A 22,590-nucleotide genomic window follows, 5' to 3' on the forward strand; every position below is an offset into this window, starting at 1 on the left:
CTGGAAAAACCATAGCTTTGACTAGATGGACCTTTGTCGGCAAAGTAATGTCTCTGCTTTTTAATATGCTGCCTAGGTTGGTCATAGCTTTTCTTCCAAGGAGCAAGCATCTTTTAATTTCGTGGCTGCAGTCACCATCTCCAGTGATTTTGGAGCCCAAGAAAATAAAGTCGCTTACTGTTTCCATTGTTTCCCCATTTATTTGCCATGAAGTGATGTGATCGGATGCCATGATCTTAGTTTTCTGAATGTTGAGTTTTAAGCCAGCTTTTTCACTCTCCTCTTTCACTTTCATCAAGGGACTCTTTAGTTCCTCTTCGCTTTCTTCCCTGAGGGTGGTGTCATCTGCATCTCTGTGGTTATTGTTATTTTTCCCAGCAGTCTTGATTCCAGCTTGTGCTTTATCCAGCCCAGCATTTTGCACGACATACTCTGCATATAAGTTAAATAAGCAGGGTGACAATATACAGCCTTGACATATTCCTTTCCTAATTTTCAACCAGTCCATTGTTCCATGTCCAGTTCTAACTGTTGTTTCTTGATCTGCATTCAGATTTCTTACCTGTATGTCCATCAAGGTGGTGGACTGGTAATCCCAGTAAGGAGGTCTGGTATTCCCATCTCTTTAAAAATTTTCTACAGTTTGTTGTGATCCACACAGTCAAAGCCTTTAGCGTAGGTAATAAAGCAGAAGTAGATGTTTCTCTGGAATTCTCTTGCTTTTTCTATGATTCAGCAGATATTAGCAATTTGATCTCTGGTTCCTCTGCCTTTTCTAAATCCACCTTGAACATCTGGAAGTTCTTGGTTCACGTACATTTGAAGCCTAGGTTGGAGAATTTTGAGCATTACTTTGCTAGTTTGTGAGATGAGTGCAATTGTGTGATAGTTTGAACATTCTTTGGCATTGCCTTTCTTTGGAATTGGAATGAAACTGGAAACATTTTTCAGAAGAAGACTCCCAAGAATGTTTTGAAAAAAGGCAGCATTAATGGAATAAGTGGTAATTCTTTTAGATCATGATCATAGGTCCTGACATTTCCTAAATTAACAGTTTGATTACTTTAGAGTTATATGAAACAAACTTATTGCTCTCTGCTGTGACTTCTGTAGTCCCTTAGCTGTTTATGTTTGACTGTGTTATTGTATTATGGAATTCAGTAGGTGTTTTTTAAATTGAAGTTCAGACCAAACATGTTTTAAGCTAAAAGTGAATTTTGTATAATTTAAAAGGATGAAAGATGTTTGTTCTTAGAATCGGAATAAATTATCTGCCTTCTTGCCAGTGGTGATTGGGCTTGATTAAGTTGAAGGTAGTTGAAAGAGGTAATTGAGTATTTGTGAATCCATTTCTAAGTCGCAAGCTGAATATAAATAAATATTTGGAGGGTTGTTTTAGGTTCATTGTTAAAATAATGGCTGGTAGGTCTTTATTTCTAGTGTTCTTTGTATTTGCTGGCTTTTACTTATCTGACTTACCATCAAGTGGAGAAACTTCCATAAAAAAATATTACTAAATAAGAACTTTCTTTTGCCTGATATCTGTCATGCTCATTTTCTAGATCTCAAAGTAATTGACGCTCTTCTCAGAAACCTCTCTTTCAAAATATATGGGATATTTTACTTAAAGTATTTTTGTTGTTGTTATTCTCCTGATAGACCTTGCAGAGGATATTTCTCAATGTTGTGTTATTTCTGATGGAAAAAGCATCCATAGAATGAATTTTGAATCTAAATTCTTTGTTTGGGACCATTTAAAATGAGTGTAACCAACCCAGAGTTCATTCTACATGGTCAGGTGACATTTATTGTCACATAGATAACAGACTGGGTGGCCACCTGCTGTCAGCATTGGAAAAAAGACTCTTTTCAGCTTTCAAGAGGTCATGTTTCTAGGTACCATATGGAAATCCAGTAGAGTAGACTAATATTGGAGCTATTTTTAACTGTACATAGTTGTATTTTCTGTTGAAGTATAACTTCATGATACTTATCTGAGATTTAAAAAATTTTAAGAACACTTTATAAGTTTTAAGTTTAAAGAAAAGTTTAAAAAATAGTATAAGAACTTCTGGCTACACTTCACCCAAATTCACTAGTTTTTAACCTTTTGCCATATTAGTCACATTTACTTTGTCATTCTCTGTATGTGTGTGTACTTTAAAATTCTGAGCCACTTAAGAGACAATATATCCCTATACCCTTAGGTCCTTTAGTATGTAATTCCTAAGAACAAGGGCATTCTCTGACAGCATATTCAATCAGTTCAGTTCAGTTCAGTCGCTCAGTCGTGTCCGACTCTCCGCAACCCCATGAATCACAGCACGCCAGGCCTCCCTGTCCATCACCAACTCCCGGAGTACACTCAAACCCATGTCCACAGAGTCGGTGATGCCATCCAGCCATCTCATTCTCCGTCATCCCCTTCTCCTCCTGCCCCCAACCTTTCCCAGCATCAGTCTTTTCCAGTGAGTCAACCCGTCGCATGAGGTGGCCAAATTATTGCAGTTTCAGCTTTAGCATCAGTCCTTCCAATGAACATCCAGGATTGATCTCCTTTAGAATGGACTGGTTGGATCTCCTTGCAGTCTAAGGGACTCTCAAGAGTCTTCTCCAACACCACAGTTCAAAAGCATCGATTCTTCGGCTATCAGCCTTCTTCACAGTCCAACTACATTATCAAAATTAAGGAATTTACAATGACACAATGCTATTGTATGAGTTATTGTTTACACTCAGATTTGCTGGTTGCCCCAATATATACTCTGTAAGGACATCCCTTCTTCCAAGACCCTGATATTAATATAATAATTATTTTAACTTTGATACATCTTAGTGTTATCTTTATGTAGATTTTTCCTTATCAAAAATATGGTAACAAAAATCACTAAACATAAGTTCTTCGTAATTGATTTCCATTTGATTAAAGACTTTCAGGAGGAACTTGTAATAGTTTAGGTATCTGTTTTGACAGTTGCCTGATTTGCATGAGTCATCTAGTTTGGGTAGAGTAGGCATTGGAATAGGTACTGGCTTTGTTACCATGATTTTGGGGGCCATAACCACTGTTTTCTGGACCTCAGTTCATTCACTAGGTTAAGGACCTAATGACAATTGGCCCGCTCATCTCAGTGTGCATGTATAATTAAGGTCTCTTTGAAAACTATTAAATAGCGTACAAAAAGTACTGTTAGGATGCTATTTTCAGATTCCATACGTGGTAAATTATCGATTGATGACCATTTCTATTTTGATGAGAAGGAGAAGACTAAAGAGTTAAGAAGCTCCCTTTGTCAGGTTAATCTTTAGATAATGACCATGTGATAAAGAGCTCTGTGTCTAGACAAAGCTGAGATTTAAATTTGGAAATTATCCACATGAAATAATGATGGAATTTTATGAAAGTGGCAGAAGTATCATAGACCACTGTCAAATGAGAGATGCCCATGGCTCTGGGCTAATTTCTCGATGGCATCCCTACAGATCAGGTGGTGGAAAGGAAATTCTAATTCCCAAGTACTTCTAGATTTGTCAGTAGAGTGTTTCTCAGACGAGTCTCATTTTCTAACATCACAGTTACGAACATGGTTGCAGAATAAATGAACTAAAGACAAATTAAAAGCCCATCATCTACTTTTCCAGGCTCTTATGTGAATGTTCAGTTCTTTTTTGTGTGAAGAAATGGTAGCTTTGACAAATTTGTGTTGCTCTTTAATTTTTTCTTTTTAGCAGCCAACTCTTCCTGCCAAATAAATAGAGTCATCAGTCACCCCACTCTTCCCATCAGCATCACTGCTCATGAAGATAGGCACATCAAATTCTATGATAACAATACAGGTAAGAATGTATTTAAATTGATTATTATTGAAAAAAAATCACAACTCTAATTTTGGTGTCTTTCGGTGGCTTTATGGTCAGGGAGTAGGCACTGAAACTCAGATTCCTTCCCAGATCATTTGTTTTTACTTCATCTAACTCTGCAAAGAATCAGTGTTCATGATAGCATATGGGAACATCTTGGTTTATTTAATAGTAAATAGGTGCTATATTTTGGCCCTAGACTAAGATTATTACTCAGAACACAATGAAAAATTCATTCAGATACCAATAAAATGTTAATATATTGTGGAAAAGTAGAAACATGTTGGAAGTACGGGCATATATATGATCATCATATTTTCTTTAAAATTGTTTAATTTTTTAAGATTCTTAGTGTTACAGATGGAAAACCCCTGAGTCATTTGATTTGTTTTTCCATGGACTATTTTTTTTTTTATTCTGTAATACTGATTATTTGGTCCTGATGGATTTGCATTGGGGTATGGAAGCTTTCCCAATTTTTATTAGGTTATTTTTCACTAGTCTAAAGGAAACATGAAGAGCTGGTTGGGAGAAAAACTCACTGTATTAGTAGCCATATTTACTTGAGAATCTGCTATCGACTTTTGTTAAGTTTGTTTAGCTGAGATTGATGAATAACTTAGTATTTTTAATATCTTTCCATATACTCTTTCCACTAAAATTGTGGCCAGATTTTCTGTTCCTTTGTCGCAGTCTCTTCTTCTCTCTCCACACCCTATAATTTGCTTTTAGCTAAAGGATGCAAAGTTAGTGATTAATAATGTCTGAGTTTTAGTTAATGAACACAGCTTGAAGGAATATTTGTGTACAAATTACTGACTTCCATATTGTGAAAGACAAAAATATAATCTGAGAGTTGATCTTTTGTTTCTCATCATGACCATGGCTAGAGCAAGGAGGGAGACATGCATTGTTTTAGCAGTTGGGAAAGTCTCTGATGTAGAGACTACACAGAGGGGGGTGGCTGGTGAAGCCAGTACAGCGTGGTAGCTGGCTGGTATTCAGGATGAGAAAAACTATTACTAAAGAGTAACAATCTCTTTTTCCAAAGGCAAACTGATCCACTCGATGGTAGCCCACCTAGAAGCTGTTACAAGTTTAGCAGTTGATCCAAATGGCCTGTACTTAATGTCTGGCAGTAAGTATAGCTTTGAATTATTTATTTATCCTTACTGTTTTCACATTTAATGTAATTTTTCTCTTAATTTCTTTTTTTTTAATATAGGTCATGACTGTTCAATACGTTTATGGAACCTAGAAAGTAAGACGTGTATTCAAGAGTTCACAGCTCATCGGAAAAAGTTTGAAGAATCAATTCATGATGTAGCTTTCCACCCATCCAAATGCTATATAGCCAGTGCTGGGGCGGATGCACTGGCTAAAGTCTTTGTATGACACAATGCATCATCTTCACCTTCTAGCTCTTTATAAGTAATCAACTGCACAAAAGAGATACAGAAGACCAGGGCAAGAGTCAACCCATCCAGCCCTTTTGTTCTGCTGAAGGAGCACAGAGAACATTTGTTAAAGTATAGTTTTGCAATTCGTACACTGTTTTCTAAAACTAAGGTTTGTTCAGGTTGCTGCAAGCTCAGCTGAATCTGTGAGCCTGAAAACTTTAAAATTTTTCCCAAAACAGGAGCTTTTATTTCTGAGGTTGTTCTAATTCGCTAGGCAGGCCTGAGCGAAGAACAAACATAGGTTTAGCTTGTCCCTATTGAGTAAATAGGGCATATTATAAGGGATAATTAAAAAGCTTGGTTACTGGGAATGAGTAGAGGAAGAATGGCAATTTAGACCTAGTTCTCCCCTGAGAAATCTTGTTAAACATATTAGATAGTTAAAACGGTAATCTTTATCACATCTACTGTACTAACCCTTATGTGCATAATGACCAAACAGTGTTAAAATGAGTTTTTAATTTAGCTCTCCTTTCAACTGTTCTCATAAAGCACCTGGCAAAACATTTTACTTAGAGGGGAAAAAAAAATGCAATAATATGTTAAATATATTATTATTCAGAAATGCTAAAACAAATATTTAGTTTGTAAGCAGATTTCTATATTGTATTAACATTTTTGAAAATAGATTTGGTACCATTCTAAAGTTTAGCTGTCAAAAATACTCACCATTATGAAGAATAGTTGATACGAGTCTGCTTTTACTAAAGAATTTAACTTATTCAGGTTTAAGATTCTGTTTATTTTTAATGGCAAGCAGGGCATATCTTTATAATGATTTCTGTTAATTTTAAATTTCACTTTATTCGTGTGATATTTATAGTATCAGTGATTATTTCATATTGATGAAATCGTACCTTTTAGTGATTGAAAAGCTGGAAGTTACTTGCAAGTACTCAGCAGAACCCACATAACCATGCTTCACATGATCTCTTTCTTCTTTGTCTCCGATATTAAAATTATCTGACACCTACCAAAAATAGTTCATAATTATTATGTTTTAATAGTCCAAAGGGTATGGTTAACCTCAGGCAGCTGCCTTTGCAGAATTACTAAATAAAGCAAATGTTTGTGCCCCAGAAGTTCCGTTATTAATATCTCCAAGAAGTAAAACCTCTTGGAAATCTGGATGGAATAGTTTGGTGTATAATATTGGCTAGAGGGTTCTCTCTTTCTTTCCCTTGCCCTACCCCACCTCCAGTGTTTCATTGGAATACATAGCATGTGTTAATGGGCAGTGAGTCAATATTGTTTCTGGGGAAAACCATGTCTTGAAGGCCCAGGATTCTCTGAGCTCACCTTACCAATGACCCACATATGGTTAGCTCTTGGGATTTACGTGACCCCACTGTCTGGACATGGTATGTAGACCTTATCCCTGCAGCTGTCTCCCCTCTTCCTCATGCACTTTCTTATTTGCCCAATATGGCAGAGACCAATCTGGAAATCAGAAATATTACTAATTCCCAAATTTTGAGCAAAATGTACTTTTAATAGGCTCTCAGATGTAATTTCTACATTCCTATGCCCACATACTCCATTATCATAGCAGTGGCACTTCTAATATGTACATCTACTCCCTGAAGAAGTGTTAACACGATAGTGTGGATATTAATTGACAATTTTTCTTTAAAATTTCTGCTTATCTGCCTTGAGAATCCACAGTATACAGGCAGATTTTCATTAAGACCTTTGTTAAATTTTCCTGGTTGATACACAGATACGCTTTATTTTGACATGGCTACCTTGTCATTTTATATGTGCTTAACAGTGGGCTCAAGGGACTGCTTTGTATATTCATATGAATTGACCTGGACATAAGCTACCAGGTAAATGTTTATATTCCTGTGCGGGTATAGAATTCCATGTTGTGTTCGGTGAATTCCTTTTTGGCTTCTTCACAAAGTAAATAAATGATGTCACTGACCTAACATTTGTAGAAGGATACTGGAAATTTTCAGTCAGGTGCTCTTAATTGGCGTATTTGTGATGGATGATTACAAACTATTGTTCTACCAATTATTGCTTTAATTACCTTCCAGGGTGTTCAGTGCCTGCTTTACTTCTGTCAACTGGAATTCTCAAAACTAAGACACTCTCTTCACCTGCATTTTAGGTCTCATGGTTGAAATTTTTCTATTAGTAAGTGGAAAATAACCATGAGATATGTAGACTGTAGTGCAAATGATGGAACTGTTGAAAGTTCCTTAGAAAGCCAATGCTGTGCTCTTGGAGGTTGTACCCAGAAACAGGGATTTCTTCTCCACTAGCACTGTTACGATCTCAGCCTAGAAATGAGCCAAAGCTGTCTTCCAACCAGATAGAAGCATATATATGTGTATGTGTTTGTCTGACTTTTCCCTCAGCCTATCAAAAAAAACCAATGAAAATTGACAAAATGAACAAATCCCAGATTTGACAATGATTGAAATGCTTTCATAGTGCTTTATTTGTAAATATTTTGAAAGAAATATATTGGAAGAGTATGAAAATCAGCAGATGATGTGGGTCCCTGCCTTATTTTCATATGCTATGGGTACATCCCTGGGAGCTTGCAGCACCCTTGTCGAAACTCAGCTGTCATATGGAGCTCATTTGCTACTCAAACCATAGACAGATATTTAACATAAGTGATATAATGACCTTCAGTATTTTTCTATTGAACACGTTTAGCAATTTTTGCCATTAAACAGATTAATTAGTTATGCAAAGTATTTAGCTTTTATAATCATTTTAGTTATGACTTAAAGGGGGGAAATTGAGCTGTATCACTGATAATGAACTTTGTGAGAAATTTTTTGTTTATCTGAGTTTCATTCCTTCAGTGTTCTTACTATAAGTTTCTTTTGGAGATAATGATGAAGATTTATTTGAAAATGTCTAAAATGTATGTATATTTTATAAATATATATTATATATATTGTAGGGATATATATAATATATATAGACTATATATATTATATATATATATATAAAACCATAGGTGCATTTTACTGTTTTGTATTTTCATTTTTGGAGGTAGTGTCCACAGCAGGTAATGACGAGTATGATGAGTGTTGTGCTGTTTGCTTTTGCAGTATAATATATAGTTCTAAATGTTTAAATTACTGTATATACGATATTCATTATAGGCTAGCATGCTTGTTTTAAAGACTGTCGTTCTAGTTTATTAAAATCTGAATGTAAGAAAACCTGGCTATTCAAATGTGAATTGAAAAATGTTCCATTCTCAGTACTGAACTATTTCCATTGAGCATTCAGGATTTTTGACAAAACCGATATCATCAAGAAGGCAATAGCTAGAGAAAGAGAGGTGCCTTTAAAAAAAAAAATTCAGCCTTACAGTGAGGATGAGGATTGAGTTGTTTTATGGGGAAGAGGTGTGAGAGAGTGTGTGAGTGAGTGTGTGTGTGTGTTGTGTTGAGTGTTTGCCCATCTGTGAAGGTCCTGATTTGTGACCATCAGTGTCTTTTTAATGTGTCTGTAAAACTTCTAGGACTTCAGGGGACATTTCATGCTCTGTCTTCATGCTCTTCTGAGCACCATAAGTACTTTCCAAGAATTCTGAATGTGAACTCCTAGAAATTTCAGTAGAGAAGAAAATAACTATTATTTCTTTATAAATCAAGTTCAGGTAAAAGGAGAAATTACTGATTCATGAAAATTACAGGATCTCATTAATGTTAGCTAAGTAAATGTAATTTTTAAAGGCTTATTTTTTTTTTAGTACTTCATGTATTTCCCCTTTACACAAGAGCATGTCATGGAATTCTTATATGATGAAGATTTAACTAGTAAAATTTGTTTTTAAATTAAACACCTGAACTAGTTAAAATTCCACCTATGAATAGTATTTAAATGGCATCTTTCATATCTACCTCTTTATCACTGCTGCCATTTTTGACTCAAGCAAATATGACATTGAAAATAATGGTTGGATGCAATTTAAAAAATCTGTGTTGGTGCTTTTCTCAGGCTATGTCATTTAAGTTATATTGAACAAAGGTGTCACAAATCAGATTGAAAGGCTTTGAATTAATTTTGATTTTCTTTTGAAAGAACTGCTTAAAATTTGTCATCCGTGTTGATAGTGAGCTGGAGATAATCTCTGGTTAGTATGTCTAGATGTGATGTTTTCAACAAGGAGCCAAGTTGTTATTGATTTACATGGGAAAGAGCTCTAAGTATAATTTCCTTCAGCTTACTTTATTCTTTGAAAGCTGTTTCAAGGCTATTCAGTACATAATCATTCATTTGTTCAGAAGTTGTCTCTGTTACTGTGTTACTTGTTTAGTTGTTTTGTTTAACACTGGGATTCAGGTTGTACAAAAGTAGTAGCTGACAGAAATTGTATGTATATTTTTCTGAAATGTATCAATTCCTTAAATTCATTTTAGAGGAAGGTCCAGAAAACTAATATATCTGTGTTTAAAAACAAAGGTCAGGTCCTTTGTAGATGATTTGAATCATTTGACTTTTGCTCCTGAATGTTTTTTAATTGGCCATATATCCATCATCCAGCTGGATCTCAGTGTCATTCCTAGGGACACAGGTTCACAAAGTCTGTTCACAAACAGACTGCATCTTTTTTTTTTTTAATCCAAAAAAAAAAAAAAAAGCAAATATAAAGCCAAACAGAGATCTCTAGATCCCACTTACTTATTGTAGCAGTATTCCTGAAGTGGTGCTTAAGGGTCAGAATTTTCTGGAAATTTGCTAGTCAGGCTTTAGATTTGATTTAACTGGGTCCACATGCCTGTCATCCCTCTGATGCAAATTAGAAAGTTCATTTTATTTCAGATTAACTCCAGTGTCTGCCTGGGTTTTTAGCAGGCCGTGAACCGGTGAGTGCCTTGTTAATGTGGAATGAGTTTTCCCTGGTTGTGTGTTAGCTTCTCTCTGAAAATTTCTCAGAGGATGGTATTTTAGCTGGCTTGTAGAGAGCTGCTAGATTTGGTATTATCAGCAATCAGAAAGCCTTCAGTCTACCGCACTCAACCCTCCCTACTTTCTTCTCATTGTTTGGCTGAAATTTACCTCTTGTGAGAAACAAATGCAACCCCCTTCTCATAACTTTTTTCCAATCCAGATTAAGAGATATCCTTTATACCTATCCCAACTATATAATCTAATACCTGTTTTTTGTTTTGAGGAAGAACCACTTCTTTGTAATCCTATAATCCACTGCTTGTTTTATGTTTCTCAAGTTCAGTTTACTAGAGCTGACCTCAGGGCATCAGTTCATATTCCTAAACAGCTCCTTTTCTCCACACCCCTTCACCCCTCTAACTGGTGAGCCCTGAGCCAGATTGTTTGATCTTCAGGTATTTTAAAATTTAAGTATAATATCAATTAATGTAAATTAATCCAAATGCTAATTTTTGTGGTGCAAGATGTTTCTCTTGTAAATTCAGGATATGGATAAGCTAATTAAGATATCCTTTTTTGGTGGCTCTAAGTGTATTATTTGTTTTTAAATAAAGTGTACAAATATAGATAAGGTGTCTCATGAATTGAAATATTTGTCAGATTTGGAATCTAGTGGATTTGCAGTTAAAATACTTTAATACAACTTGATTTTGTTTGGGGGGAGGTCATAAAGGGGTGCAGAGAAATAAAAGTGTATTAGGTAAAGTATATGTGAATCCACAGAGATGAACCGATCTTAATTATTGATTGTAAGGAAGGTGGAGAAATTTATTGTTGTAGAAACTTTGGACCTTTGGAAAGCCAGTAAAATTAAAATACCCCACACGATTGGATCATGATATTTTTAGGGACACACATATATATTTTTCCTAAAGTATTCAGTTACATAATTTAAAAAATCCTATACACATATAAATTTAATGTGCTTTTACTTATTTTTTTGTTTGGCTACTTAACAAACATAAGCCTTCTGCCCCTTGCTCCTTCAAATCAACAGTATTTTTCAAGGGCTTCCCATGCCCAGAGCTCGACAATCTCTTTGTTCCAATCTGGAGTCACAATACTATACAGAATCTAAAAAGTACCTCTTCTGGTGTCCTTGAAACTATCCACTGTTCTGTGATGTTTCGTATGCTGCTGTAGTGTTCTGTCCTCTGGTATACATGTTTCAGTATTATCAGAAGTGTCTTTTTTGTCCCTTGTATTGAGAACTGAGACATGGTTTGCTGGAGTTGTAGAGTGGTCTAGCTCAGAAGGTCAGGATGGCCCCAGAAGTTTTTCATGGATTGATGGACCCACTGGGAAGCCCAGGTTCACAGTGGTATTTTAACCTGCGTTGGGTTTTCCAAAGGCACCACGAAGATTTTAAGGGATCCTCGGTTGTCCTGGCACCGGAGTATTCCCCCAGGAACACCTGGAAGTCTAGTAGCACCTTTACCTCAAACTCTATAACCATAATGCATCACTTCATTTGTTACTTCTCAGTTATAACTATTGCCTATGATGATGGGGACGCTTGAATTCTATGGAGAAGCACTGGCGTGCAACTCTTAAAGTTAGATTCCATATTTTTTGAAACACAAACTTTAGTATATTTTGTATAATTTTCAAAACAAAACAACCCAAAACCTGTCTAACAGAAAATTACGTACTTTAAGTTTCACTTAGATCTTACAGAACCCTAAGCCCTTTCTTATTCCTTAGTTGATAACTATATTAAAGGTAATGGTGGTTTTGGTCAGACTTGGAGGAATAAAATCTGCAATATCTTTCCCATCAGAAGGGTATATTTCATAGAAAATTCTCTTGTCCCTGGTTTTTTAGCCAGTCACTTTACTGGAAGACTGGTCTAGATGCTTACTCGATGTTGACTTTTCCTTGTGCCTCTTTAAAGAAATAATTAATCCAGTGGGCTAGCCTGGTGGCTCAGACGGTGAAGAATCTGCCTGCAATGCAGGCGATCTAGGTTTGATCCCTAGGGAGGGAAGATGCCCTGGAGAAGGGAATGGCAACCCACTCCAGTATTCTTGCCTGCAGAATTCCATGGACAGAGGAATCTGGTGGGCTATAGTCCATGGGGTTGCAAAGGGTCAGACACGACTGAGCAGCTCACACACACACATGCACTGAGCAAAACATCTGTTAAATAGCACTTAGAGTACTAGAGTTAGTATTGTTAATTCATGTGCCAAAGTTTTTCATGCCCTCATAAGATCCAGGGTGTGTATCAGGTTCCCAATCTATAAATCTCAAACCAAAGATATTTTTTAATTACCTCATATAATAGCACCATCAAATTAAGGGTAATGGTAGGGAAACCCATCATTCACAGATGAGAATTCCCAAACTGAAGAACTTTGATTTAAAAAAAAAAAATGCATTCATGGAAAGCAAAATTCAGTGTCAGGCATAAGCATGTGTTAAGAAAATAAGCAACTTGTGGTTTATATAAAGTGTTGAAACATTAATGTATACTGACATCCACCTACTATTTCCTTATAGAAGGGAATCAACGCAGTTGTTCAGTTGCTAAGTCGTATCCGACTCTGCGACTGCATGGACTGCAGCATGCCAGATTTCCCTGTCCTTCACCGTCTTCTGGAATTTGCTCAGGCTCATGTCCGTTGAGTCGGTGATGCCATCCAACCATCTCAGCCCTCTGTCACCCTTTTCTCCTTTTGCCCCCCAGCCTTTCCAAGCATTGGAAGCTCATTGGGTTTTTTCCAATGAATCAGTTCTTTGTATCAGGTGGCCAGAGTATTGGAGCTTCAGCTTCAGCATCAGTCCTTCCAATGAATATTCAGGAATCAAGGCAGTAGTTTTTCATAAATAAATAAGGTTAACTTACGTTAGAGCATAAGAAATTCATCAGAAAGTTTGTTCTGGGTCTTGGATAACTTCGGTGAGAGCATAGGGGAAGATGAACCTCTGATCTGAACCCATCACCTATTGTTTTCCTTTCTCTCTAAATGGCCTGGAAAGATGACCTCTCAGGTCCTTTTGGCCTCTCAAAGTGAATGGTTCCAGTTCTGGTTTGTTTATCATTGATTCCTGTTATATAAATTAACGATTTTTAGGAAATACATCAAAATATCCTGGAGTTCCCTGGTTAAACAAACTGTCAGATGACATAACTTTTTATTGCAGGAAGCTATATTAAGAGAGGCCCAGATACACTGTGTCATCTGCATAAGTCAGAAGGAAGACCAGACATGTAAAAAATGTCCTAATTTGACCAAGTAGTAATCTCATGAAAAGATAGAATCATTTTAATAGGATGAGTTCTATTTTGAATGATTCTGACTGTGCTTTTAGAATCATTTAAAAAATTTTTTTCATCTTTTTCTATAGACTTTGAGCCCACATGTTTCAGAATATCCTATTGAGGGAGTTCTTTCACTCAGTATATATTTTAGAAAAAGAACAGAGTGGTCTCATGTGTCTTTCTAACAGTCATTTATGGGTAACACTCCTGACCCCCACTCCCCACCAATACCCAAGTGCCATGTAGGAATTCTTCTATATGTTGTAAATATCTCAGCATTTTGCTGACTTGAAAAGCAGTATTTTTATACATAGCTTGCAGGTAAACCATGGAGACTTGTGAATTTGATGCATGTTAAAATGTATGGAGCATTAAGATAGAGCATGTGTAGCACATAAATAATGTTAATCGTGTCCCTTCAGAGTGAACAAGGTCAAGATTAGATCCTGCCATTCACAGATTTTGAAAATATGCATGTTTAGCCAAAATCAGTTCGTTTAAGTGGACACTTTGTTTTTCAGTGAAATAGTACCTGTTTAATTTCCTTGTGTGTCTCAGAGTCAGAAGAAATGAGGCTTTCTCTCAGCTCTAGAACATTGAGACTTCCTTTTATTCCTTTGATCAGCCTTTTATTCCTTTATTCCTTTTATTCCTTTGATCAGCAGGACAATAGGTTACTTAGTTCTCATTGTTGTGAGATACTTTGGGATATATATGTATTGGCTGCAATTTAAGAAAATAAAGCTTGTAAGCGGACCATTTTTCTCTTTAGAAACACCATTGTTTTCTGGAGGCAGAAATAATTTTACTTTTGAACTTAAAGATTATAGATCCAGGCAGTTTTATACCCTCAATGTATGCAAGTTACATATAGCTTGCCTCTACAGATAATCATGTTCTATTTTTGTGTGAATTTTAGAAATTGTTTTCAGGGTACAAAGATTGCTAAGGAAGATACAGTAAGTCTGATTTACGTATATTATCTTTCAAAATCTTGTGGATTTTTTTGAGGCATGGAGAACAGGTAGTGATGAGTTTTATTCTGAATGCCTTGATTCTAAACTCATTCTCAACTCAGATTTTACCTATTAGTTATTGCTCATTTGTCACCTAAAAATAAGAGGTAATGATTCTTTGTTTGCTGATGTCTCTGTAAGCTCCTTGAGGCAGGGACCATGTTTGTTTTTCTTATATTCCCTTTAACACCTCTCCTGGTGCCTCACCATATAGAAAGTACCCAATAAATATTTATTGGTTGAGTGATTGGAGAACACTTCTTAAAACTCTAAATCTATCCAGAACATCAAAGACGAGGGTAAGGTGGGGGGAAGTTTCCCTGCCAGTCCCTAGGTGATCTCAGGTGTATTTAGGTATGTGGAGCTGATGCTGAGATTAGGTCTCCACCTTCCTTGGGAGGAATTTGGACCTCACCTGGAAGGTGACAACAGACTGCCCAAGGCAGCTCCCTCTTCTGCTGTCCATTTCCAATTTTGCCTTCTTTGAACCTGAGCAAACCATGTAGGGGAGTAGGTGGTCTCTATAAGCCCTGTTGTGTCCCTTCTGTCCCCCTATCCTCATGAGCACTAACCCACTGGCCTCTGATGCCTTGTTAGGGGACTCTCCAATCTGGAAGCTGACCCTGCCTTGACCAGCTTGGGCCCAGACTGTATGCACTACTCTTCCCCAGTGACCCTCAGATAGCCCTGCTCTCCCTGTCTTTTTTTTCTCTCCAAAGAGGTAGGAAGCTTCCTCTAGTAGAACATTGTCAGGAAAGGCATTCCTCTGGGGAGTGTAATAGAAAATCCTTCAGGATGCTCTTAGGGCTGTTTTTGTCTTGAAAATTTGATGGCAATTATCTAAATGTTTATTCCAACTTCTAGGAATAGTTGTGTTGTCTTGATTTGTAGCTGCCACTCCATCAGGGCCCAGGAGGCTTGAGGTGTTGAGCTGAACAGCTTAATTGCTTTAGGAGTAGAAGAGTCAACTAATTAGACATAGGGTAGGGTATTTGTATTTAACAATCAAATGACTTTCAAATCATTAATAAAATTATCAAAGAGTAGTAAATTATGTGACTGAATTTATTCAACTAAATAAGTCTCAAAATGATATTAAACCTACATATTAGGTGAAAACTGTTATGTCCTTTTTAATTATTAAAACATGATTCCTTTACGATCAGTACAGCAAAGAGGAAAGAACGGGATTTTTTCCTGGACACAGGACATTTGTTGTCCGTGAAACTGTAGATAAGCTAATCTGAGTTGGTTTGTCATCTGTGAAATGGGTATCATAGATCTGCCTACTTAGATAACACCTGATAAAATGTCAGACAGTAATAAGCAACCAAGAAATAACTATTATTCAATGCTTGATTTCAGTCTTCTTACCATGTAATTCGGGCTTCCCTGGTGGCTCAGAGTATTAATCGTCTGACTGTAATGTGGGAGACCTGGGTTCAGTCCCTGAGTTGGGAAGATCCCCTGGAGCAGGAAATGGCAACCCACTCCAGTACACTTGCCTGGAAAATTTCATGGACAGAAGAGCCCGGTAGGCTACCATGTGATCCTGTCACACTCCTGATAACTTCTGAAATACCAGGTTTTTAGGAGAAATAAGGTTAAAATGAATGTCAGGAGGAGCCCTAAAGAAGTTATACGTAAAATATTACTTTCCTCAGTAATTTGAGCACCTGCTTTGTGCCAGACAGTTCTAGGTGCTGACATTCAGCAATAAACAGACAAAACTCTTTACCTGGTGCAGCTGACGTTACAGCTGGGGGAAACAATACAAGTAAAATACATAGAATATTAGTGATAACTACTGAGGAAAAACAGAGGAAGGGTAATGATTTGATGTTTTTCAGATTAAAAGAGTGATACAGATTAATGGTACTATGCATGTGCTAAGTCGCTTCAGTCGTGTCTATTGTGTGACCCTGTGAACTGTAGCCCACCAGCTTCCTCTGTCTATGAGATTCTCCATGCAATAGTACTATAAAATATTACCATTAAAAGAACATCACAAATGAGCAATAGATGAACTAATAAAGATGCGTAGTGACAAAACTAATCATATTCCACCATATCATTTCACTCCCTCCTCCCTTGTAGCAGCCTGATATATCTGTCTTTATTCTTTATTCACACAGATATGTGTAACCAAATATTACAGGGTTTTGTCTTTTTCTGCAGTTACTCTGCACCTTTCTAAAATGTGATGTGTATTGTGAGCCCCTTACAAGTATGGACATAAATACGTCTCTTTTAAATTCCTTAATATACATACACAGTTTTATATAAATGAGATTTTTTAGTATGTCAGTTTGCTTTAAACGGGATCATGTATATCCTCAGCATCTTTTCTCATACAATAATGGATGATGAAAATCCCTCCAGGTCTGTCTTAACAGCTCGTATTCTTTTTAATGCTGGGTAATACTGTATGATGATGAAGACATTACTAAACCTCTTCCACGTTGATGGGCATTTACTTTGTTAGCAGATTTTAGCTGTTACGGTCATTGTGCCTGCCTGCATATTCATGACCGTGATATTTCACTTCTATGGAATAGATTCCCTGGAGTAGGATTGCTGGGCCAAGGGAATATGTAGATTTAAAATTTTTAAATAAATATTGACAGGTTGTTTCCCAAAATGCCTGGACAATTTATATTACATTTACATCAGTAAATGTATGAAAATACTCTTACCCTTTATACCCATTAGCAATTTTTTAGAAAGGAAAGGAAAAATAAAAGCCTGATGGTGGGTATAGTGATTTTTCAGTGTTATTTTATTTGCGTTTTCAATACTACTGTAAATCTGGACAATTTTCCATATTTTCTTTGGTCATTTCGATTTCACTCGTAATTAAATGACCTATTATATTAGTTTTCTGTTGCTGTATAACAAGTTACCACAAATATAACGGCTTAAAACAGCACCCACTGATTATCTCACATTTCTGTGGGTTCAGACTTCTTTCAAAGCAGGTTTTGATTGGGCTCTCTGTTTAGTTCTCAGTAAGGCTTAAATAAAGGTTTGTGCCAGGCTGGGCTTTTAACTAAAGGCTCTGGGGGAGAATACATTTCCAAGCTCATTCATGGTGGCTTAATTCCACTCTTTGGAGTTGTAGTGTGGTGTAGGATGGAGGTCAAGTGTTGTTATCAGCTCCTAGAAGGTTCCCTCCAGCCCTTGCACATGGTCCCCTCCATCTTCAAAGCTAGCAAGCATTCATCAAATCCTTCTGCTTTGACTCATTTTGTTTTCTGCTACCAGTCATAGAAGACTCTTCTTTTAAAGGACTCATGTGACTAAGTTAGGTCCACCCAGATAATGTATATTAAAAATATATATATAAAATATATATTTAGAATCTATGTTAAAATGACCTTTCTGTATGTTAAGGTCAACTTGTTAGTATCCTTAGTTATGTCTGCAAAGTCTCTTTGCCCTATAAATGTAGCATTATCATAGGAGTAACACCAGGGGCAGAGATCATGGGGACCAGCTAAGAATCCTGCCTACCATAAGGATGTATATGTATATTTTATTTATAACTTATATTCATTTTAATTTTTATTCATATTTTTGCTTATGTTTCTATTGTGTTTATTTTTATTTAACTAGTTTGTAGAAGCTTTTCATATAGTAAACCTTCCTATTCTTGGTTGCAAACATTTTTTCCTAACTCTTATTTGCTGTCTGTTAACCACTTTAAAAAGTACTTTTTCCATAGAAAATTTAGCCATTTGGATTTCATTCTCAAGGTGAATTGTGTATTTGTATTTTTAAATTCACCTTTAAAATTTTAATTCATTTTTATTCATTTTTAGCATTTTGCCCATATTTTCATTGTCTTTTTTAGAAAAATTGTAAGTGCTCTTTGTTTATTATATATAAACTCTCTTATTTGCAGATTTTCTCCAGATCTATGATTTTTCTGTTGACCATATTTGTAATATTTTTCCCATTCAAAATTTTATATATATCCAAAATATTATTTTAGTTTTCAGAATACAAGTGCTTGTGAATATATTTATAAACATTTTGAAGTATTCTGTATTGTTTAAGGTCTTCACCCCTGGGTGGGTTGTGTAGTCTCCTGGAGTGACTTCTGCATTTTATTTTTGGTTTTGTTGTTAATGTTTTTTGTGTTTGTCTTTGCTCCATTTGGAATTTGTTTTTGTATAGAATGCAAGCTATTGGTACAACTTTCTTCCAAGTGAGTTGCCAGTTGTCCCAGCACCTGTTACTAAATAAACGATCTTTTCCCAATGAATTGAAACACCAATTTTGTCGTATATTAAATTTTCACATATGATGAGATTTATTTCTCAATATATTATTCTGTTTCACTTCTAGTTCTCTTTACATATAGAAATATATGGATTCAATTACAGTGGCTTCTATTCTATTTGTGAAGAATGTTTTTATAAAATGATCAGGCAGAGCATTCTCCCACCCCATACTCTGCCTACTATTCTTTGTCTACTTTCCTTGGCCATTTGAAGTTTGTGATCATTTTAAACGATTAGGAGTTGAAATAACATTAAATTTTCAGATTAATTTTGGGAAATTTGACATGATACTGTCATCCAAGAACTAATCATTTTCTGTTTGCTCAGATCTTGTCTATATCTGTAGTAAGATTTGAAGTTCTCTTCATTTAAATCTTGTGTCATTTTTATTAAATATTCTTGTTTCTTAGCCTTTTGGTCATTACTGTGAATGGTCATGTAAATGGATTTTTTTCTCCATTTCCTTTTCTAAAGGATCATTATAAATAAAGAAGAAGCTTTTTTTTTTTTCTGTGTACTTATCTGGTATATAACAAATTTATTATATATACTTAGGAAATTTTCTTGTTAATTTCAGCAATTTTCACTAGAGTCTGTTGGATTTTTAGAAATATAATGACACTCACAAAAATAATACAACTTGTTTTTTGTGATGTTTGACAGATTATTTTCTGGAATCTTTATTGTCTAGAAATCCCATCATAATGTTGAGTGATACTGGTGATAGGCAGACATCTCTGTCATTGATTTTAGTTGAAATAGTTTGAGTATTTAATTATTTAGCATATTTGTGTTGCTACTTATAAAAAATAATCTTTATCTTATTTAAATATATTCTTTCCTGTTTTATCAAGAGATTTTCTTAGGTATGACTGCTAAGTTTATCCAATGCCTTTTTAGCATCTTTTGATGTGATCATGTGTTACTTTCTTTCAGTCTGTTGACTAGATGGATTATGCGTGGAGTTGCTGACATTAAACCACTCTTGTCTCCTTGTAATAAAACCTGCTTGGTCATAATGTGGTATTCTTTTTTTATAAATCAGTATTCTAGTTGCTAATCTTTTATTTTAGAACTTTAGCATGAATATTCATAAGTGTGATTGTCTATAGATTTCTTTAGTGGATTATTTTATTAGATGTAAAAAATTATGCAGATTGACAAAATATGGGAGTAATCAGAAGGTTTACCCACTGCTGGTAAGAATTCAAATTTATTCAAATACAGCTTCCAATTTATTAGAAAACCATTTGGCAGAATCTACTAAAGTGGAAATATTCCTACCATGGGATCTAGTAATTCTGTTTCTAGGCATATACCCAATAAAATGCATACATGCAAAGGTATGTTTTAGAATGTTTATAGCAACACTATTAGTAATAGCCTCAAACCTGAAACTACCTAAAAGATCATCCACCTATAGAATGGGTAAATGCATTTTTGTGTATTCATACAATGGTATATGAGACAGAACAGTTTGTAACTATGTGCAATGTATGGATGAATCTCAGAAGCCTCATGATCAGCCTAAAAGGCCAGATATAAAAGAATGCTATATGCTTTCCTTCATATAAAGTTCAAAAACAGGCAAAACTAATCTGTGCTGTTAGAAGTCAGGAAAGTGGTTATCCTCAGTGGGAGGGAGGTAGGAGAGGAGACACTGTCTGGAAGGAAGTCTGAGGGCGACTTTTAGCATGCCAGTAATATTTTGTTTCTGTTTCTGGATGCCTGTTTATGGTGGATTGTTTAGTTAATTAAAATTCATCTAACACACATGTACAGTTTTCTGTTTGTGTGTGTTTCTTATATATATACTTTAGAATAATACTGTTTCATAAAATGAATTGGGGAGTTTTCACCTTTTTCTATAGTTTAGAATTGTTTAATTAAGAGGTCACTAAAATTGCCTGTTAAAGATCAGATGGAACTTGGACAGAAATCTTTGGGTCCCAAGGCCATTTTTTATTGTGTAGGACTGTCTCATGTCTTTTGCCTCCCTAGCCCTTGGCTGTGTACACACATATTAAGGTTTATTGTTCACCCCTATTTCCTTCAGCTTTCTTTATTTCCCTTTAGATTGAAGTCTCTGTCCTAATTAGTATCTTGTTTAGTTTTTACTATTTTAGGTGGGGTAATTTAATCTCTGAACGTCTGATAAGCCACAAATCTTTTTTCATCCAAATAGGTAAGTGATGTCTTGATTAGGTGTAGTACTTGGGATTGTAGGTCTGTTTGTCCAGTAGCCTAAAAAACATCGTATTCTTAGTGTTGCAGTTGAGACGTTTGATGCTAGCCAGGATCTTTTTGCTTCATATGTCACTTGCTCCTTTTGTCTGGAAGTAATTTTTTTTAAAGTTCTGGTTAAGGAATTATTTTTGACCTATGACTTGAGATATTTTTCCACTTTCAGGCCTCTAATTCCCATCTCACACATGCCCTTTCCCTTTCCTTTTGTTTCTTAAGTTTTAAGTACTATCCTGTGTGTGTTTGCTGTCATTAAATCTACTTACATGGACCTCATTATTTTCTCAAGTTGTCCACAGTCCTATTTCATGGAACTTTCTCTGATTGTTCTGTTGGTTTTCTCACCATCTTTGATAATCTGGCTTCTTGTTCATAGGGCCCAGCTGCTAAAAATTGTGTGTTCCAGAATTGGTGGGATACATGGCAATCTCTGGTCTAAGGACTGGTTGTTTGGAAGTAGATGGGCTGTCAGTGTTCTATGAAAGCTGTGGGAGGAAGTCTCTGTGCCTGAGTCTCCCCAGAGCTTTTTGTGCTTTGGAGACATATAGAGGACTCAGTTCATCTCTTAGCTTTTTCCGAGCTCTTTGGGGATTAGGATGATTAGTTATGCTTGGGCATAACTGGGCAATGTCAGTTGCCATGTAAATCACAAATTGTTAAGCTGCCCTATATATGTGTATATATATATGTATATATATATGTATGTGTATATATATATATATATATATATATGAAAGGCTGAGTTTCAAATCAAGCAGAAGTTACAACAAAGATGATAGCTGCTTGCTGTTAGGCTCTATGATTGTAAATGGTGAACAGGTCAAACAAAAGAAGTACTCATTTTTCATACTGAATTCCCCATAGCAAGTTGAAGGACGAGGAAGAGAAAATTAAGGTGGATCAAGAATTTTCTTACACTCTCGTCTGAAGACTCCTGAATCAGTAATTGAGGAGGCGTGTTACTCTGTTTCTCCATTTCCCCTACTTTTGAAAAGTAAGGACACCAATTCTTTTTCCCCCGCTTTCCTTGATTCTTATTGCCTTACCCAAACCTCTCATTTCCATGCTGTGTGGAAGAGTTTGCAAAGTATCGATACTTTGGTTTCTGATACTATAGTCAGTGGACAAGTTCTGAAGAAACCTTATCAAGAATTTGAAAACTCTTCTTAGGTACAGATATTTAAAACAAATGGCAAAGAATAATCTGGAATGGGTCATGGATACTAGCCACCTTGTCTGTCTTATTCCAAGAGTGTTTGGTCATTATTACTGAACCATTTGTTTTCAGTATTCAGACAAAGTGCATTTGTTTATTTACTTTCAGTTTTGGCAAAGACTGGAATTAGCCTTGTCAACTAAAACAGATGCACAACTTAAGAGTTGCAAGTTGAGTTTTATTTGGGGCAAAATGAGGACTGCAGCCCAGGAGACAGAACCTCAGATAGCTCTGAGAGACTGCTCCAAAGAGGCAGTCAGGGAAGATCAATATATAAGAGTTTGATGAAGGGGGAGTTCCATGCAATCAAGTG

General features: G+C 35.8%; 1 protein-coding gene across 3 annotated transcripts in view; it reads left to right on the forward strand.

Annotated features, from left to right (window-relative positions):
• Positions 1 to 19,836, forward strand: part of STRN (striatin) — a 118,662-nt gene extending 98,826 nt beyond the window's left edge. For all 3 annotated transcript variants that reach the window (XM_088841542.1, XM_055400859.2, XM_055400860.2), the window contains 3 exons: positions 3,730 to 3,837; positions 4,913 to 4,999; positions 5,087 to 19,836. In XM_088841542.1, the coding sequence (XP_088697668.1) occupies positions 3,730 to 3,837; positions 4,913 to 4,999; positions 5,087 to 5,256 (365 nt within the window). In that variant the 3' untranslated portion in view covers positions 5,257 to 19,836. The remainder of the gene's footprint in view (positions 1 to 3,729; positions 3,838 to 4,912; positions 5,000 to 5,086) is intronic.
• The last annotated feature ends 2,754 nt before the right edge of the window (positions 19,837 to 22,590 follow it).

Source organism: Moschus berezovskii, chromosome 11 (genome assembly GCF_049115385.1).
Source record: "Moschus berezovskii isolate FMDL1 chromosome 11, NW_MosBer_1.0, whole genome shotgun sequence".
NCBI lineage: Eukaryota > Metazoa > Chordata > Mammalia > Artiodactyla > Moschidae > Moschus > Moschus berezovskii.